A 19,097-nucleotide genomic window follows, 5' to 3' on the forward strand; every position below is an offset into this window, starting at 1 on the left:
TGTTAAAGCTAATATATTACAGATGAATGTATAGTATAATATAACTAAATTACCCTTAAAATGCTTATATTATCACTAGATCTGGAATTTATTGTACATCTTGTCTGAGAAAATCTACCAAGGTTACACAACAGGCAGCCTATTAATTAAATTAAATCCATCTAAACAGCACACTTGGAAAAAAGCATGAAATGAAAAATGAGTCTCCAGCTGACTCGCCTCTTATGTATGGCTTATGTATGGAATTTTTTTTTCTCCAGGGTTTTATTGCCTAAATCCTGTACATGGAAACCCATCTAGAAAGAATAAAAAAAATCCATTAATGACCATAGGATGTTCAATGTCAAACATAAGAATAAATACATTTACTAATTTGTAACAGGATAAGTAAAAAAAAAGCCTGGCAGCTGTTACTGAACCACAGCGTTCCTCATTGTTCTTCCCAGTGTGATGTGTACTCTGCAATTGGAACAGTGAACATCTAATGATAATATGAATATTCCTTATCTAATGCAGATTTGACACAATGGGGGTAATTAATCTGTGCCAATATTCTGATATTTCCCGACAGGGCAAATATTGGCAATCACCTATTCAATGAAGGCTGTCAGATCCGACTTTTTTAAAAAGTTGGATCTGTTTTGACGGAAGCTGACATGGACTGTCGAATTCATGGCCGTTTTAAATCAATCTGCGGCCGTTTCCGACAATTTGCGGAGTTTCTGACACTCGACATTGAAGACGACTGTCGACGTACTGCCAGAAGTTGTCGGAAATGCCCAAGATTATGACTGTCGGAATCCGGGATTGAATAGCCCCATTAAGGTTAACATTAGGAATCCAGTGTTCCCTGCAATAACCAGGATGGATCTTCAGTATCTAATACTATTATATCACACATGCACAGCCTAGGAGAAATATTACTCACGATTTTCAGAAAAAGCTAATGGCTGAGTAAGAAACATGACTGTTATAGAGTGATACATGAGAGCCATTATGACTGATCCTGAGTCGTCATGTGTGCATACGTCTGAGTCACACTGCACATGGTCCTGGTTTAATGTACATTGAGTCGCAGGACAGATTTGGATGTATAGTATCAGAAATGTTTCAGCCGGTGGACGGACAGACCAACAGAGGTGTCACGCCTTATGGGAGTGTTGCAAGTCATGGTACCGATTGCGGTTGCATACTGAACCACTGACATAGGAGGCTATACTTGTACAGAGAAACAAGTGTTGATGCTGTGACCAATGGTCCATGGCAGACACTCACTGGTATTTATTATACCCCTTACACATCGCAAATTCAGGTTGGACCTTAGATCACAAGCCCGGGTTTAGCACTTTCACATTAAAGCTGGGTTGCCCGTTAAACAGAGGGTGACCCGGGTTTAACCTTTCTTATAACTTGGGTCAAATTGCCGGGTTGGTCAACCTGGTTTATAAGCTGTGGTGCTTTCACACAGCACCTTGACCCAGATCCATATGTCACCAATCCAGCAATAATTTGGGTCCGAGGTGCGGTGTGAAAGGAGTTTTAGTCTATGAATGCCTGGCATCAGCATAAAGATGCAAACACAACTGTGGCATAAGAAGCCGATGAATCCGACTCAGAATCGGGTCCACTGAATCTGTTTTGTATTAGCTTGAGTTTTTACTCAGGTTACTTTGTGTCAAGTGGCAACATTGACTACAGCGTTGCCCATCCTACCAGATGACATTCTGGTGCCGTTATTAAACCTCAACTGATATACCCTCACCACAGCTATCTCTATTGATGCGTAGCATAGCATCCCTTGCAGTGTCTACGTTGTGTTATTGCTGATCTGATGTAGCTGATTTAGACCACAACTTTCCAGGGGAAATTTTTTGTTACATGTCATGTGCTTAATATTTGTATAATGCTTTCAGATGTGGACGAGTGTGAAATTGGAGCACACAACTGTGATCTGCACGCTACATGTCTCAATGTACCTGGCAGTTTTAGATGTTCCTGTATGGAAGGCTGGATTGGAAATGGCCTTATATGTAATGGTAAGCACAACTCTGTAATTGTCTCCTACTATACATTTATGGGGCACAGTTAAAGGACCAAATGACATAACTTTGCATTGTACCTGTAGGTCCATCTTTTATCTCTAATAACTTCAGTCTAAAGTAGTTACCATTTTATTTAGCAAAATGATACGATGACCTTCTAAAATAATCGAAACCATGGGTTCTCTAAACCTTAAGGTGTCCCTTATAAATTATATGATATAAAATGCATAATAAATAAATCATAGAACTTCTTATTGTGGTAAATTGTTCTTTAACTAAGGAAAAGATGGGACTTTAATGTACTTTTACTATTGCTAGAAATATCACAATAAATATAGGCAAACCCAAGTGTAGGCGTGAAAAATTGTGTTTATCTTTAGAATAGTTATTTAAATATAAGAACCCACAGCCCAGCACTCTCACCCTAGATGAGTCATCTGCTGGGGTGCTGTATAGGAGTACTGTTTTTTAAGAGCAGTGCTCCAAATGTAATACAGTACCAAACATCACTCACCAGTCTCAATTGCAGCAGTTCAAACAGAGGAAGTCCAATTTAATGGACATTTACCAATAAAGAGTGGATCAACTATTCTATAGGCCAGATCTATGAGTACATTAAAACAAAACAAAAGGGTGTCTTGACAGTCTGGAGGCACAGTATCCATTGTTATATTATCCATTGTTAAATGTTGTAGCTGTATGTTATACAACCTCTAACAACTGTTTCTGTTTTTAAATGTAGACCTTGATGAATGCGCCAATGGAACTCACAGATGTAGCATTTCAGCCAATTGCTTAAACACTCCTGGATCGTACCGGTGTGCCTGTATTGAAGGTTATAGTGGCGATGGATTTATATGCTCAGGTAAAACTAAGGCAAGAATTTATTCATGTTTAAAGAAGGTATTTTGTCTCCTGGGGACAAGAGTGTACAGGACCAAATGTTTACTAAAGTGTCATAGAAATGTAGAAACTTTTATCAAAACAACAACACTATAAATACGTTTAAAATAAGGTTGGATAAACATTTATTGGTTAAAAACATCCACGGGTATGAATAAGTAAAAATCTGTCTTTAAAATATCAGAACATACAATACATCAAGGGATTAGCTACTATAAACATAGGTTGAACTAGATGGACGCAAGTCTTTATTCAGCCTCACCTACTACCGTGTTTCCCCGATAATAAGACACTGTCTTATTATTTTTTTTACCAACAAAAAAGACCATAGGTTGTATTTTTGGGGGAGGGCTTACTTTAATAGACATGCCCCCAGTGCTCCTTAATTAACATGCCCCCAGTGCTCCTTAATTAACTTGCCCCCAGTGCTCCTTAATAAACTTACTGAATCGCGATAAATCAGGGTAACAGGACACACAGCACAGAACTTTCCAGCACTGCGCCACAGCCGTTCTGCAGCTGCGTGATCTGCGCAACGATGTCATGCGCAGCTTGCAATGCATGACTGGGACCGCAAGTACGGCAGAAGCGGCTTCAGTAGAAGCCACTGCTGACCGTATCTACACCATGCAGGTGAGGGGAGTTAGGGCTGGTGGACAGGGACATCAGGGGGGATTTCCTGAACGGAAAATTTCGAAATTTGGATAGGTCTTATTTTCGGGGGAGGGCTTATTTTGGACCAGCGTCCAAAATCTGGGGGAGGTCTTATTTTTGGGGGAGGTCTTAAAATCGGGGAAACACGGTATGTAACTATGTAACTATGAAACAGTTTCCAGTATCCAGAAGTGCTAGTGATCTCATTAACCCTTTGAATGCCAAAATCTCTGTGAGAGATGTGCAAATTATCCACAAAAAAATGTCGGCGTCACTCACATTTGTTATATAAATTCAAATAAACCAATGTGTAAAAAATCTATTAAAAAATTTTTATTTGGCAATTTAAAGTAAAACTATTTATGATTGTTATTTCATGATACATTTGACTGGTTTCTTCTATAATGAAAGTATTGACATCTATAGTTTTAGTCTATTTTGTAGAGCATTTTTTAGATATGCCTAGGCCATATACTATATATATATATACAGTATAAAGCATGTGTACTAATTATGTTTTTGTCTTTTGGATAAAGTCCATGTGGAATACAAAGGGTGTGGTATAGGGATCCGACAGTCGGGATCCCGACAGTCATTATCCCGACATCGGGATCCCGACTGGCCGGACCCAGACAGCATGGTGAGCGCAACAAAGCCCCTTGCGGGCTCGCTGCACTCGCCACGCTGCAGGCACGGTGGCCTGCTAAGCGAGCCACCTATTCTATTCTCCCTCTATGAGGGTCGTGGACCCCCACGAGGGAAAATAGCTGATGGTCGTCGGGAACCTGGCTGTCGGTGGTTTGACAGACAGGATCCCGACGTCGGGTGAATGCCTGTCAGGATCCCGACTGTCGGGACCCCGTCCGGCTCCCCCTTAAAAGGCCACACATTGCTCCTACCGGTTTATTTAATAAGATAGGAGTTCTATTGAAGATAGGATATTGCCCATAGCAACCAATTAAAATCTACTTTTTATTTAGTACCTAGAAGATAATAGATAGAATCTAAATGGTTGCCCATAGCAACATCCCATATTCCATAGATCTCACATCTTAGTAAATAAACCCCTTAGTCTTTGTAACAAGGTAAAACAATACATTTAACCAAATGAACAGATATGTGTCTGCAATAAGAAATCAGAGAACATGTTATACATTGTTAAAGGATCTCTATTCTCTCACTGTTATATATGTAGGATCACTATTATGTTCTTGTCACATACAGATATTGATGAGTGTGCAGAAAATATCAACCTGTGTGAGAATGGCCAGTGTCTAAATGTCCCCAGCTCATATCGATGTGACTGTGAGATGGGCTTCACTACAGCTCTGGATGGAAAGTCCTGTGAGGGTAAGTCTGTAGCTGGATCATTCCAGTGCATTACATGTGGATTGGCTTGGTAAGACAGAAATCGTGTAGAGGGCTGGAAAGGATAACCACCTGGGAGCAGGTGTTTTACAATTGCAAGTGCGGATCCTTCCAGAATAGTTACCTATTATTGTCTATGTATGTCACTTGTAGCTGGGCAGCTTGCACTACTGAAGTGTAGGGGAAATGCATCTCTTTTGTGACGTTGCATGATTGCCTGTGCAGTTTACTGCAGAATATCAGCCAGGTAGCAAGTAGATTTTGTGTACCAATATGGCATCTATAGTAAAGAGTCCATTTTTTCAGAGGTGTGCATTAGATATGTATAAAGATCTATTAACATGTGGGCACTAGTCTAGGTATCAAAATTATAACAATAGAATTAACCACTTAATTGGCAGGTTATGGGATGCATGAGGACCTTATTACTTTTTTTTTTCAATTAAGTTTTTAAATACAGTTTAAAAAAAAAAGTTTTTAATGTAATTAATAATTTTTTAGAGCCTTTTGGTAAAAAAACCCCAGTAATTTAAATGGTTAAAAGACCTGATAAGGATAATGATATAGAAAATAAGTACTTGTTTCCTAGCACGGCGCCAGCGATAAAAATGGTATCCATTGGGTCCTAAAAAATCGCGTCGATCGCATCACATGCAACCAAATCGCATGCGATGCGATCAACGCGATTTTTACATTGGAACCAATGTAAAATGGTCCCTGAGACCTGATTTTACATTGGCCCCAATGTTAAATGCCCCCCGACCCCAATTTTCATTGTATCCCCACTCTGATGGGTCAAATGCCCCCCATTGTTAACGCCACCCCACGATTAACGCCAACCCGAAGCGTGGCGAGCACAGCAAGCACGCGAGGGGCAGCAGTACGCGTCTTCCGACCTTTTCATACCCCCACTATCCACGTCGGCGTGGAGTTGATTTTATATAGTGTGGCGAGTGCAGCGAGCCACCCAGCCCGAAGCGTGGCGAGGGGACGCGCATTACTTCACAGGTATTATGCGTCCCCTCGCAGGGTTCGCTACGCTCGCCACATTATAAAAACAACTCCATGCCGACGTGGATAGTGGGGGTATGAGAAGGTATGAGAAGGACGTGTACCGCCGCCGCTCGCCACGCTTCAGGTTGGCGTTCATAGTGGGGTGGCGTTAACGATGGGGGTGGGGCATTTTACATACAAATTACTCATCAGGGTGGGTATACAATCAAAAATCGGGTCCATTGGGCCATTTAACATTGTTCCCTATGTAAAATCGTGTCCATCGCATACAATGGACCCAATTTTACATAGGAATTTAACATTGAATACAATGCATTCAATGTTAAATCGCGTCGGACGCGATTTTTTCATTGTCAGGGAAAAGGCTAAAAATAGCCCAAAAATTGCGTTGGTCGCGTCCATCGCATACCTTAACTTAAGGTATGCGATGACCCACGACGGGTGCCGTGCTAGGAAACAAGTACCAGAAAATGTGAAGGTGTTTCTTACTTGGTACTTAGGGGGAAATTTACTAAAGGAAATTTGTAAAAAATAGGTGTATTTGTATTTAGAAATACACTTATTTTTGACATTTTCTATCCTGAAAATACGGCAATTCGTATTCGAATTGATGTGCTATCAGTACGAATACGAATTGCCGTATTTTCAGGATAGTAAATGTCAAAAATAAGTGTATTTCTAAATACAAATACACCTATTTTTTACAAATTTCCTTTAGTAAATTTCCCCCTATTACTTTCAAGTTTTTTAAGAGGGGGGACCGGACTGCACATCATATTTTTAAACATAATGTGAGGTGCTACCATGTAAAAGCTTCTAGTATGTACCATACAGCAAGTGCTAAGAACACTCATAGTAAAAATTATTTTGATAAACTCTTTCAATTAACATGGAGTGTAATTGACGTTCTTAGCACAAATTTGTTCAAATTTGTGGGCCCATCCACAGAGTCCAGGTGAACTTCAATACATGTTCTTAGCACTTACAGTGTGTATCAGTATTTTTATTTTAAGTACACTTCCACAAATGTATCACTTTGTTTAAATAAAAGATCAAATTATTTATTTACATAAAAATTTTAGCTGATTCAAATGCTATTGCTGGCACATTGCATTAATGTCATATGATTTATAATCATATTTTTACATTTTTAGTTCTTTTTTATTGATACTTCACCCATGGGGCCAGATGTACTAAGCTTGAAAAGTGATAAAATGGACATTAATAAACCACCAGCCAATCAGCTCCTAACTAGCGTGTCACAAGCTGTATTTGAAAAATGATAGTTATGAGCTGATTGTTGGTTTATCACTCTCTATTTTTATCAGTATACGAGGCTTAGTACATCTCGCCCACAGTGTTTATACATTTCCATGTGCATATTAACATGAACATTTTATTTCATATTTACTTCTTACAGATATCAATGAGTGTTATTTTGAGAATATTTGTGTATTTGGAACCTGTCGGAATCTTCCAGGAATGTTCCAATGTGTCTGTGATGATGGTTATGAGTTGGACCGCACTGGAGGAAATTGCACTGGTGTGTACCATAGTCGATTGTGTAACTTTGTGGGCCAGTGTTACGAAAAAAGGTCACATGGGAAAAATCCTCTTTGGGTTATGGTCAACCCAGTCAATTTGGTAAATGCAATAGGGTGAAAAGAGCTAGGGTTGCAGGAGTTTCTTTAAAATTCCTGCAGGTCATTTTCAAAGCAGCAATCATTTAGAAGGCAAAACCAGGTTGGTTTTGTCTTGAAAATAATTGCCATTTTAAAAATACGCCCTTTTTCGGACAATCTCCAGCACCTCTGGCTTCTCGTACCCTATTACATTTAACGCAGATATCTTTTTTCATTTGATATAGATCCCTCTTTCCCAAATCATTGGTTTGCATTTGACTTACAAAATGTAGAATTAAAATACAGTGTTTTCACAGTTAGTTTTAGTAGTTAATACTTCGAAAACTAAATTCTAAACTGAAAATTACATTTTGGAGATTTCAATAAGTATTGGTTATTTGTCAATTTAAATTTATATTATTTTTTGCATACTGTAAGTGTCCCATTACTAAATGATTCTGTTCTCCTGGTTTCCTTTGTGTTCTAATATCTTATTCCTACCGTTATTCTATACAGTGGTCAAGAATATTTTGGCTCTGTATATATAACTTATCTCAATAATATACAATATACTCTAAAGCTGAAAATAAACACATATTGCAAAACTTATGACTTGGAGCTGTAGTGAGGGGAAGTTGTAACCTTAGGTTTTATTTTATTATACATAAACATTCCGCAAGTTAAGAATACTGAATACTTGGCAGATGTCTGTAAACAGGATCATTTGAATCAATAACTTAGGCTGAGATTTGGGCTGAAATGTGTAAGGAGAGGGAGCGGAAGATGCACTGTATCTGGGCATTAATTCCAACTACTCTGTGCAAATAATAGCTTATTTATCAGATCATTTGAGTTATTAAGAAAATAGACAGAATTAGATTTTTAAGAAGATTTTAATATATATCTCTACACAATATCAATTAAACACTTTAAATATAATAATCCACGATGAATATACCTTTTATTAAACAATATTGTTTATGTTACAGTATATAGTTTTTCTTGTTTATCCTGTTTGTCTTTATACTGTAAATATAAAATTCAGATACAATTCCTTATAAGGATAGTGCCATAATAACAGTTTATACAATCAGTGAACATCTCTCCAGAGACCTGAGGGTATATAGTAGAAGTGAGTTAAAAGCCCGACAAAATGATGTACACCAGGGCCGGATTATAGGGGGCCGATGCTCCTCACTCAGCAGCTGCCGGGTTTCTGGAACTCATCTGTAGTGTCAGACTCTAATGATGCTGCACTGTATACAACAATACTGGCACGTGTAAGCTCACCACTCCCCACACAGTTCCCAGACAGTCTGGGAGTAGAGGAGACCATTAACCACCAACAGCTGGTTGGTGGGGTCTAGGCATAGTCTGTGTGGGGTGTGGGAGGGGCGGGCACAAGACCCCACCACTACGTAGGGGTGAAGTGTGTATAAAGCAAATGCCTGCTCCTCATCTGCATCATCTTCACCCCAGCACCGACCCCTCCTCCTCCTGGTTACCACAGTCCTCATCCTACACAGGGTCTCACCCCTATCTGCCGGACTTGTTCACCTTCTCCCCCATGTGTGGCCTGATGCCTCCCCTCTGGGTGCTGTGATACCATCTGGTGGTTCCTGTATCCATTTCCTGCTGCTCCTTATTGCCGATTCCCTGAATACCAAGTAACCTGGGGTGCAGATTATACGGCATAGGGCGGGAGCAGTAAATGTAGGAGTGGGGTGCCCTTAATATTATTGCTGCTAAATATACCCCCAGAAACAGGGCTTGCAGAGTTTACAGTGTGTTAACCACAGCAGTGTGAGTTTTATGTGAGTGAGTGCTTATAAAAAGTGCTCAGTGATGCTGATATGACCGTATTCAATTGAAATACATTTTTTGCTGTATTTTATTTCATTAACTCTGCCTGATTACATTATGCTTTTTGTCTGCAGATGTGGATGAATGTGCAGATCCAATCAATTGTGTTAATGGCTTTTGTGTCAACTCTCCTGGGAGATATGAATGTAATTGCCCACCTGACTTTCAGCTTAACCCAACTGGTGTCGGCTGTGTAGGTAAGGGGAAGCTACAAGGAGTACATTATGGAATCTATACTAAATTTAAGTATTTAAATTGTTTTTTTGTTTTTTTTTTTGTTTAAAATATTAGATATCTTCCAATATTTCCTCTGCAGTCCATCCTGAACCAACAGCTAGGATGCTCTTCCTCTGTCTTCTGCTATTCCTTGTATTTACAGTAGTAACATACTGTACATACCGATGCATCTTCCTGCAATTTCATGTATTCTGAAACATTCCCTTCATTATTCTCAGAACTGCTTTCTTTCTGTGTCATCCTCTCCCCATGCTTTATCCTGCCTTTTCTGTTTGACTGATCCTTACCTCTGGAATTTCCAGCCTCTTAGCCTGGATCAAAATCTGCCGCCATAAGCCGCCATATTATTTTAAAATTGAATTTTTGTTAGAGTCTCTGACTCTCTACTGATATGAAAGACATATGTCAGGAGAAAGGGAACTGGGATATAGCCTATTCACAGGTTGCACGGAGTTAAATATTTGAAATGTAATAATATTTGTACAGGTGAAAAATATGATAGAAATCCACAATACTGCATACGTGATACAGTTGTATGAGCCCATACACACTGGGTGACTTTGAGCTGAAAGTCGCTCAAAACAGCAGGTTTGAGAGGCTTTCAGCTCAAAGCCGCCCAGTGTGTATGCCCCGGTGAGCGCTGCTGTGCGCTGCCGCATCATCGCTGGAAAAGCTGTTCATCTGCTGGTATTACCAGCTGATGAGTGGCTGTGAGGACGGCTTAGCATAGCTCTGCGCTATACAAAGCCATCCTCTCCCCGCCATCGGCACCATGCAGAGAGAAAGCCGCTCAGTGTGTATGCACTGAGCGGCTTTCCCCCCAGCGATGAAGGCGATTATCGCTGTCCATACACGCTGGGCATAGTCACACAAAAAAGTGAGGGGGGGTTGACAATGTGCAGGTACATGTATCAAAAAAAGTGGAAATGAGCAAGAATGAATCTTGTCAGTTTTAGAAATATCACTAATAAATGTGTTTGCAAACATAAGCATTTCTATATCTTATCACTTATTTTATTTCATTAAAACAGGAAAAGAATCCTGTAAGCTCGCAAAATATCACTATTAAATTAGTATGACATGAAATCATTATGCAGGATACCTAATCCTACTGTATATCATGGGCAGCACTGACTGGCATACTGTACTAGTGCATGACATGCCGGTCAGTGCCGGTCGTTTAACAGCTGCTAAATTCTGATAAGATATAAATATTTTTGCATGGATACTGTATATTTGATATACTGAATGTGGCAGAATTGGTGGAAATAAGATGAATCTGCAGTGTTTCTATTAAAAGAAAGTATGCACACCTGTTTTTGTTTAACTCGCCATGCTGCAGTGCCACGACATACAGAACCGTTCCAGCACTTCAAGAATGAAACGTTAGCCACTTTGTTTGTCTTCCTGAGATCAATATTACTGTTTTGCCAGCTCTGTTTTTGGACGTATTCACTCCTAATGACTGATCTTTTGACCTGTCCAGATGTCATATTTTTATGCTAACCCATTCAATTCTGCAGGGAAGCAGACGCTGTGCACTTGGCAATAGCTGAAAGCTTCAAATTTAATTAGAACATCATTCAGGAGTTGAGCTGGAATGAGCCCAAACTATGACGAATAATTTAGTACAGTAATATTATTTATACTGCTTCTTTTCAGTATTACTTTTAGAATACAAGCCCAAAAATCATACATTACAGTAAATGGGACAGACAGGACCACTTATGCATTCGCTATGGTTGCTTAAAAATGTTCTCTACCCCTGAAAGGTTTTACAGGACTACTCAAAGCGGTTTAACAGTAACTTAAGTGAGACAAAATATGGCCGTAAGCAAACTCATTACGTTCCCTGATGCATGATTGACTGTTCTTCAACATCCTTTATATTTCTTTTTTAGACACGAGAGTGGGCAATTGTTATCTGAACCATGGACCTCGCGGTGACGGAACCATCGCCTGTAGTACAGAGATTGGTGTTGGTGTAAGCCGCTCATCATGCTGCTGCTCTCTAGGAAAGGCATGGGGGAACCCGTGTGAGATATGCCCACCTGTGAACAGCTGTAAGAACAAATCCTGTGTGTTTTTCCTTGAGGTTGTAGTATATGGAGATACTGTACCAGTGTAATGTCAAACTATGCATTAGTCTAGTAATGTTGTCCGTGCAAAGAATTGTTCTTTGTAGTAGTTAAGCATACAGTACAGGTTCCCATTTAATAGCAAACCAATCCTAATGTGCCTCAGAACCAGGGGTACCAAGAGGGGAAAGGGTGTACTAAGTACCCGAGTCCAGGTCTGATGTAGGAGTCCAGTGGGGGCCCTGGTCCTTCCCCCGTTACCTGGAAGCAGGTGATGCAGTAGCCCTTCTCCTCAAGCCAGCACATGCTGCTGTGTGCTGTGGTGCATTGTGGCCAGTGAGGCTCTTATGGTGTGTATATACGGTGAGATATGGCTTCCGATGTTGCCGATATAATGAACATCGGAAGCCATATTGCATGCAAATCGCATGCTTTTTTAGGGCTTGTGAGCACGATGTGCTGCCGATGCGCGCTCCCGTGTGAGCGCAAATCGGCAGCCAGATAGAGAGGGCAGCCAAGACTATATAGTGCAGATCTGCAATTTATAGTCTAAATTGTGCCCCTCCATGCATGCTGTGCGATGCGAGTCCCGATGCGATCTGATCGCATCGGGACTCGCATAGCACGGCATATCACCCCGTATGTACACACCATTAAAGTACTATTTGTTCTGTCAGTGGCGTAACTAGAAATATTGCGCCCCCCTGCAGAATTTTTATTTGCGCCCCCCCCCCCCCCCATACATTAATTATATTTGTTTTCATACATAATACTTCCTGTCCCCAGGGCCAGCAACAGAAATCTTGGGGCCCTGTACAATGATATTTCTGGGGCCCCCACCTAATCCCAAATCCACACAACGCTCTTCTGCATGAGCTTTAACCTTTCGCAGCTCCAGATCCTGCTTTCAGGTGCGGACATCTCTCGTTCTCAGTCCTGCTGACTTGGCTCCTGGCTGCTGCTGGCCTGTCACTTTCACAAAAAAATGCTGAGGACTACGAGCAGGCAGGGCAGGTCTTTCGCAGAGTGCGGAACAGACGACCCGCACAGTAAAAGTACAGGAGCCAGAGACTGAGGCCACAGCACCAGCGGTGGGTAAGGCTGTGCGCCTGTGGCACCAGGCCATGCGCACACACAGAGTAGATGGCTCTGAGAACCAAGGGCCAGGGCACACACACAGTAGATGGCAGTGGCACACAGTGAGTCAGTCAGAGTCAGTCAAAAACAGATGGTGCACAGTAGACGGCCGGGCCACAAGGGTCACTGACAGGCCAGCTAGTACAGGCAGTGGCTGTGCCCAGGCATGGAAGCTCTGGGGCCCTTCATATCTCTGGGGCCCGTCACACTTGTCCCCCTTGACCCCCCCTGTCACCTGCCCTGCCTGTCCCCCATCTATATCATCCCTCCTATGACCCATAACACCTACTGTATGCCTCCTGTCCCTCCCATCACAGTTATCCCTAATCTGCCTGTTCCCCCACTAAACAGACAGTAAGAGAAGTTCAGACCTTGCAGGCAGGCTTCAGGTCAGGAGCAGGTGTCCGGACTCTGGACACAGCGAAGTTCCTGAAGTCATTTCTTTCAGCTCACTCTCTGACTGTGGCAGCCTTTATAATCAATCTAAAGCCTCACTGTAATATGCTTTACTGTGAGGATTTGGGTTGATTGTAAAGCCTGCCACAGTCTGTATGAATCAAGCGAAGTGTGTCAGGGACAGGACGGAGGAGAGGGAGATCGTTTGTTATGTATGAAGCTGGCCTCACTGCTGTCAGTGTCACAGAGTGGACGGGTGCAGGCTGCAGCAGCCAGGCACCACACCTCATCTCAGCAATGCCTTGCTCAGCCGCCAACACTCAGGTACTGTGCGGTGACACTGCGCCCACATATTGTTGGCTCCCCCCAGCAGTGGCTTGGGCTGCTGAGCCTTAGTTACGCCCCTGTGTTCTGTATTTTATTTTAAGGGTGCATGGTCACACCTCCTGTGATAAGGACAGACCCCCCAGAGAAATACCTGATCCCGGCCATGCTCTCTACTGCCCTGCTCAGGACTAGCCATGTTGGGAAGCGAAGGCTGCAGTTACAATCTATTGTTTGCTGTATGCATGGAATGTACTGTCTGCTTTTTCATGTAGCACAGAAATACTGGACAGTTTATTGTACAGTATACAGTGATTTAGAGTTGAGCTAGGATCAGACATGCTGACATTTTTCTGGCCCCCTTTTGGAGCCTCTTAAATAGGAGGCTCCAAATAAGTGCAAATAAGTGTGTCAGTGCACCACCACTAAATCCTAAAGACTGTAGCAATTTTCAATATTGTTTAGTGGGTGGCTGGACCATGATCCGCAAAAATTTAGCTCCCACTATTTGCATCATTATGCTACTTCACTTTAAAAAAAAATCCATGCAGAATTCATATTTCCCTCTGAAACTCTTTTCCACCAACAGATAGGGGTCCCATGCCAGGGATTAGCTTTGATTAGAATATACTCGACAGTATCCTCACTGTCTACAATGAATACTGACAACTGTGACGTGTTTTTCCTTATTGTCAGCACTGAATCAAGCAATGCTACCTATGAACTGTGGGTTGTCCATTAAGCTTGCATTTGATGGTCTTACATCAGTTGTGCAGAATACAATATTTGAGAAGTGAAGTCTGTTCCAAACTTTTGGGGTACCAAACATTTGGGGTCCCAAGCATAAGGACTCCTTGTTCTGATGTTTGGGCAAGATTGTCTATGGGGAAAAAATATATTCTTCATAAAATGAATACACATTTTCATCCAAGCTCACTGTTACATGGAAAGGACTTACCAGTTTCCATTTCCATGCACTACAATGTTTCTTTTTGACAGCTTAAGAACACCACTCCTTCTGGCTGCAAGGGGCAACGTTAAGGATATTGGGTTGCATTAAGCTTCAAAAAGTGATAAAATAGAGAGTGATAAACTGTGAGCCAATCAGCTTCTGTCATGTCACAGACTATGTTTGAAAAATGTTAGGCAGGAGTTGATTGGTTAGTTGTTTATCACTCGCTATTTTATCACTTTTGAAGCTTAGTGCATCTGGCCAATTGGGTGTAAACACTAGGTGTTTCTTTTAAAAGACATTGCTCAGAAGGGACCTTCTGAGCAATATCTTTTAAAAAGTCTAGTGTGTATGCGGCTTTAAATTATGATTGATTCAAGTAATATTAATTACATTTAAAAAATATATTTTCTTGATGCTGTCATATGTGACAATAAGTTAATTCAGTAATATAAACATAACATAAACAAAATATAAACACATGGGTCAAAGGGCCTTATTCTGGTCTGTGCGGCCGGAGCCGAATATGCGGCCAGGACCGTGCGTCCTAAACCCCGCCTTCCGTATGGATCGCTCACTCCGTCCGAATGCGGTAAGCCGCTGACCGCATGGAGCACGAGTGGATTTCTCATGTACACACCTCCTCCATCTCTGGGAACCTCCCCCATCATTCGATGGTCGCATACCATCGAATGAAGGACCGAGTGGTCAGGCAGCTCCCGCGAGCTCAGACCACTCTGGCATTTCTCCGTGCAAAAGCAGGGATCTTGGCGGGCAGCTGACATCGGCAATGTCATATGTCCGCCCCCTATATGTGCATCACGGCCGCATTACCATACGTACGCCCAGCGTTTTCATGGGAACGCCCATGAAACGCGGGGCGTATGCATATGTTAATGAGGCCAAACAGCCCTTCACGCCCCTCTCCTCCCCCTGTTCGTAGTGTAAACAATTCATGCGGAATTTGGACGTATGTCCCTTTCGCACATGCGCAGATATGCCTCTGCACATGCGCAGACACAAAACATCGGCGGAACGAACGCACGCGGATATTACCACACCAACCAGAATAAGGGCCAAAGTCCCTAACAATATGAAGCAACAAGTCAGAATAGTAATACAATTAATTAATTAGTTAATCTATAAGAAATTGCATTAATACATTTTTTTATTATTGATAGATAAAAAAAAATGTTTGTTTTTTTTGTTGGTTTTTTGCCTAATTACTAAAGCTAACCCTGATATTGTTTTCAGCTGAGTACAATACATTATGTCCCGGGGGAGAAGGATTCAGGCCCAACCCCATCACCATCCTTTTAGAAGGTGAGGATTTTATAAACTGATTAGTAGTGTGCTTTGTATGTCAGAACATAGCATAATAGTTTCCTGTATTGAATATAGTTGTGTTTAATGAGAGATGTGTAGACAAACTTCTGTAGTTGGTAAGTGAGAAGATCTGATTATGGTGATCTCATTCTGGTATATTGGGATTTTGGTGATGTGCTGCAGTGCTAACTGAATAATTGTAAGATAATTGTAAGTTAAAGGTAAATTCCAAACGGTCTGTGTGTTATGAATTGATAAAATAGCAAACAAATTACTTTTTGATAGTCCATTTGCTCTCCAACATACAACTATCAATATATGTATTAGGGTTACCACCCATCCGAGATTACTCTGGACAGTTCGGTAATTAAGAACAGAGTCCTGAGGGGTGGCGTTCCCAGACTATATTGTGTCTGGGAATAGGCAGCACTCACCGGATATTGTATAGTCCTGGAACTCCACCCCCTCCGGACTCCGGTCTTAATTACCGGACTGTCTGGAGTAATCCTGGATGGGTGGTGGTAACCCCAATATGTACACAAATAAAACAAATATAGTGTACTATTTAAAATAATAAACAGACCAATGTCCAAAAATTCATATACTGTAAGTGTCTTGGTTAAATTGTTGAGAGTTAACTTATTGGCTCCATGTGATTGGGGGGGGGGGGGGGGCGCATACATCTGGATTTTTTAGTCCTATTTAGTTGAAACATAGATTGCGAGTTTCTAAAAAGAAGTTGGAGAGCGCAGCATTTATCAAAAACTAATTATCTTACTTATTTATCTCTTCCCTTGTGTTCAGTGGTAGAAGTGTCACTGTATAATTATTTTTGGGGAGCAGTGCTTTGACTGATAGTAGATTCACTTATTTATTCTCGCTTCCTGTGAATTGTCCCTGACCCCCAAATCTAATTCAGCTCAATCTATATAACATTGGTTTGCAATTGCAGTACCTCAGTTTTCATCTTCCTACCTTTGATAATAGGCTAAGCTCTTGTGTTGGATCACACACACACACACTGGAAAGTTAGCTGCAAGCTTGACTAGACATTTTGGCTGCATCAATTTTATACTTGTGGAAATAAAATGTGTCCAAAAAAATGGAATTAGACTATTATTCTGCAGCCATGTGCTGGTAGGATTGGCTTTTCCTCCTGGTCTGTACGCTCCAGCTGAAAAACACACTGTGGGTTTGTGACCTTTGTTACATACCTGTATAGATGCTGGTGTATGTCTTTTGTCTCATTCTGCCGCCTTCTGTTCACTATTGTGTGCTCTCCTTATGTAAATTGCTCTGCTGTCCTCATGTCTCTCATCTTTTTCTAGTATCTCTTGGGTAGTTCTTTATTTTCTGATGCTGAGAAAACGGCATGAAATGTGTCTATAATAAACAAATATTTATGTAGCACATAATATATAGATATTATACAGTTCTTTATAAAGAATATTTAAAAATTCACAAGAGTCCCTGCCTCATTGGAGCTTGGGGGTACAAAGTGGACCGCAACAAGGTTCATCCTGCACTAATGCATTTATTGTACTCAATTTGGATGTTTTTTATTATACTTTTATTATTTTTGACAATAGTTGATGTGTTATCCTTTGGGCATCTATCACTCTTAAGTTACCAAAAGATTGGTTTTAAAATTATATAGGCACTCCCCTTATTTTCCAAGCTACATTTATGTACTTGGTCCCATTAGGCAAGGGACTTTTTGGGGTCAGCTGCCAATCTGAGTAGTTATAAACACACATACGTTACTAGCACAATAATGGTACTGTCATTTTGGATATAAATATATACAGTAGATAGATAGATATTTACATATGTATAGTCAGGGCCGCCATCAGGGGGTGCTATTGGGACACTTGTCCCGCGCCCTGCCGCGCTGAAGAGAGGGTGGTCCCATGGAAAGTGCCTCACAACACCCACCGGAGCTGCTGCATTCTGTCCACAGCAGCATCCCGCGGGCCACCGCACATGCTCAGCAGGGCCGTTTCTAGCCAATTTAGCTCACAGGGCGAGGAAATAAAAATGCGCCCCCCCCCCCCCCCCCTCTGGTCCAAATACACAATATGGGATTGAAGAAATTACGCGCGCGCGCCGAAAATAGGGGGTGTGGCTTAATTTTAAAAGGGGTGTGACTTAATATAAGAGCGTGGTCTCGCAGGAAAACAATTACCTTACATCACACTTTTGCATCCTGCATGACCAGACATTGGTTACCGCAGGAATTGTCATTGTCCTCCCGCACTTAAGTTGGCCGGCTGAAGGCCACACAGTGACCTAGTACGCCTCACAGATCAAGGCCAAACAATGACAGGCTACTTAAATTATTATACACTATTTATCCGTGATGACAATTACACATTACGCCGCACACCGTGATGACAGTTACATATTACGCCGCACACCATGATGACAATTACACATTATGTCGCACACCGTGATGCCCATTAGACCCCACACTGTGATGGCAATTACACAATATTCCCCACACCGTAATGCCCATTACACATTATGCCCCACGTGCCGCTGACGCACAACTGATGCCGTTTAATAATATGCCCCCACAGTGCCAGATATGCCCCCACAGTGCCACAAATATATGCCCCCACAGTGCCACAAATATATGCCCCCACAGTGCCACATATATATGCCCCCACAGTGCCACAGATATATGCCCCCACAGTGCCAAATATGCCCCCACAGTGCCACAGATATATGCCCCCACAGTGCCAGATATGCCCCCACAGCACCACACATGGCCCCACAGTGCCAGATATGCCCCCACAGTGCCAAATATGCCCCCACAGTGCCACAGATATATGCCCCCACAGTGCCAGATATGCCCCCACAGCGCCACACATGGCCCCACATGCCCCCACAGTGCCACACTTATGCCCCCACAGTGCCACACTTATGCCCCCACAGTGCCACAGATATATGCCCCCACAGATATGTGTCGCTGCACCTACTTAGGCTGGGCGCCCACTTTTCCTGATCAGGAGGTTAGGATCCAGATGGGCTACTAACACAGCAGGGGGATGGGCACATGTGGGGAGCACACTGGGTGCTGGGGAAAAGTATAGCCCCACCGGTACCTGGGGTGCTGTGGGGTGCCAGGTAGGGTCCATTTCGTCAGTGGCAGGGAGTGTATCTGGGGTGGCAAATACAG

The 19,097-nt window shown here is 42.0% G+C and overlaps 1 protein-coding gene across 1 annotated transcript in view; it reads left to right on the forward strand.

The window, feature by feature from the left end:
• The window catches only part of FBN2 (fibrillin 2), a 224,848-nt gene that overhangs the window by 139,673 nt on the left and 66,078 nt on the right, over positions 1-19,097 (forward strand). Inside the window, exons 32-38 of the mRNA XM_083151552.1 lie at positions 1,914-2,036; positions 2,785-2,907; positions 4,824-4,949; positions 7,402-7,524; positions 9,541-9,663; positions 11,605-11,766; positions 15,845-15,913. Coding sequence (XP_083007678.1) covers positions 1,914-2,036; positions 2,785-2,907; positions 4,824-4,949; positions 7,402-7,524; positions 9,541-9,663; positions 11,605-11,766; positions 15,845-15,913 — 849 coding nt within the window. The remainder of the gene's footprint in view (positions 1-1,913; positions 2,037-2,784; positions 2,908-4,823; positions 4,950-7,401; positions 7,525-9,540; positions 9,664-11,604; positions 11,767-15,844; positions 15,914-19,097) is intronic.

The sequence above is a fragment of the Crinia signifera genome, chromosome 1 (assembly GCF_055691185.1).
Source record: "Crinia signifera chromosome 1, ASM5569118v1, whole genome shotgun sequence".
Classification (NCBI taxonomy): domain Eukaryota; kingdom Metazoa; phylum Chordata; class Amphibia; order Anura; family Myobatrachidae; genus Crinia; species Crinia signifera.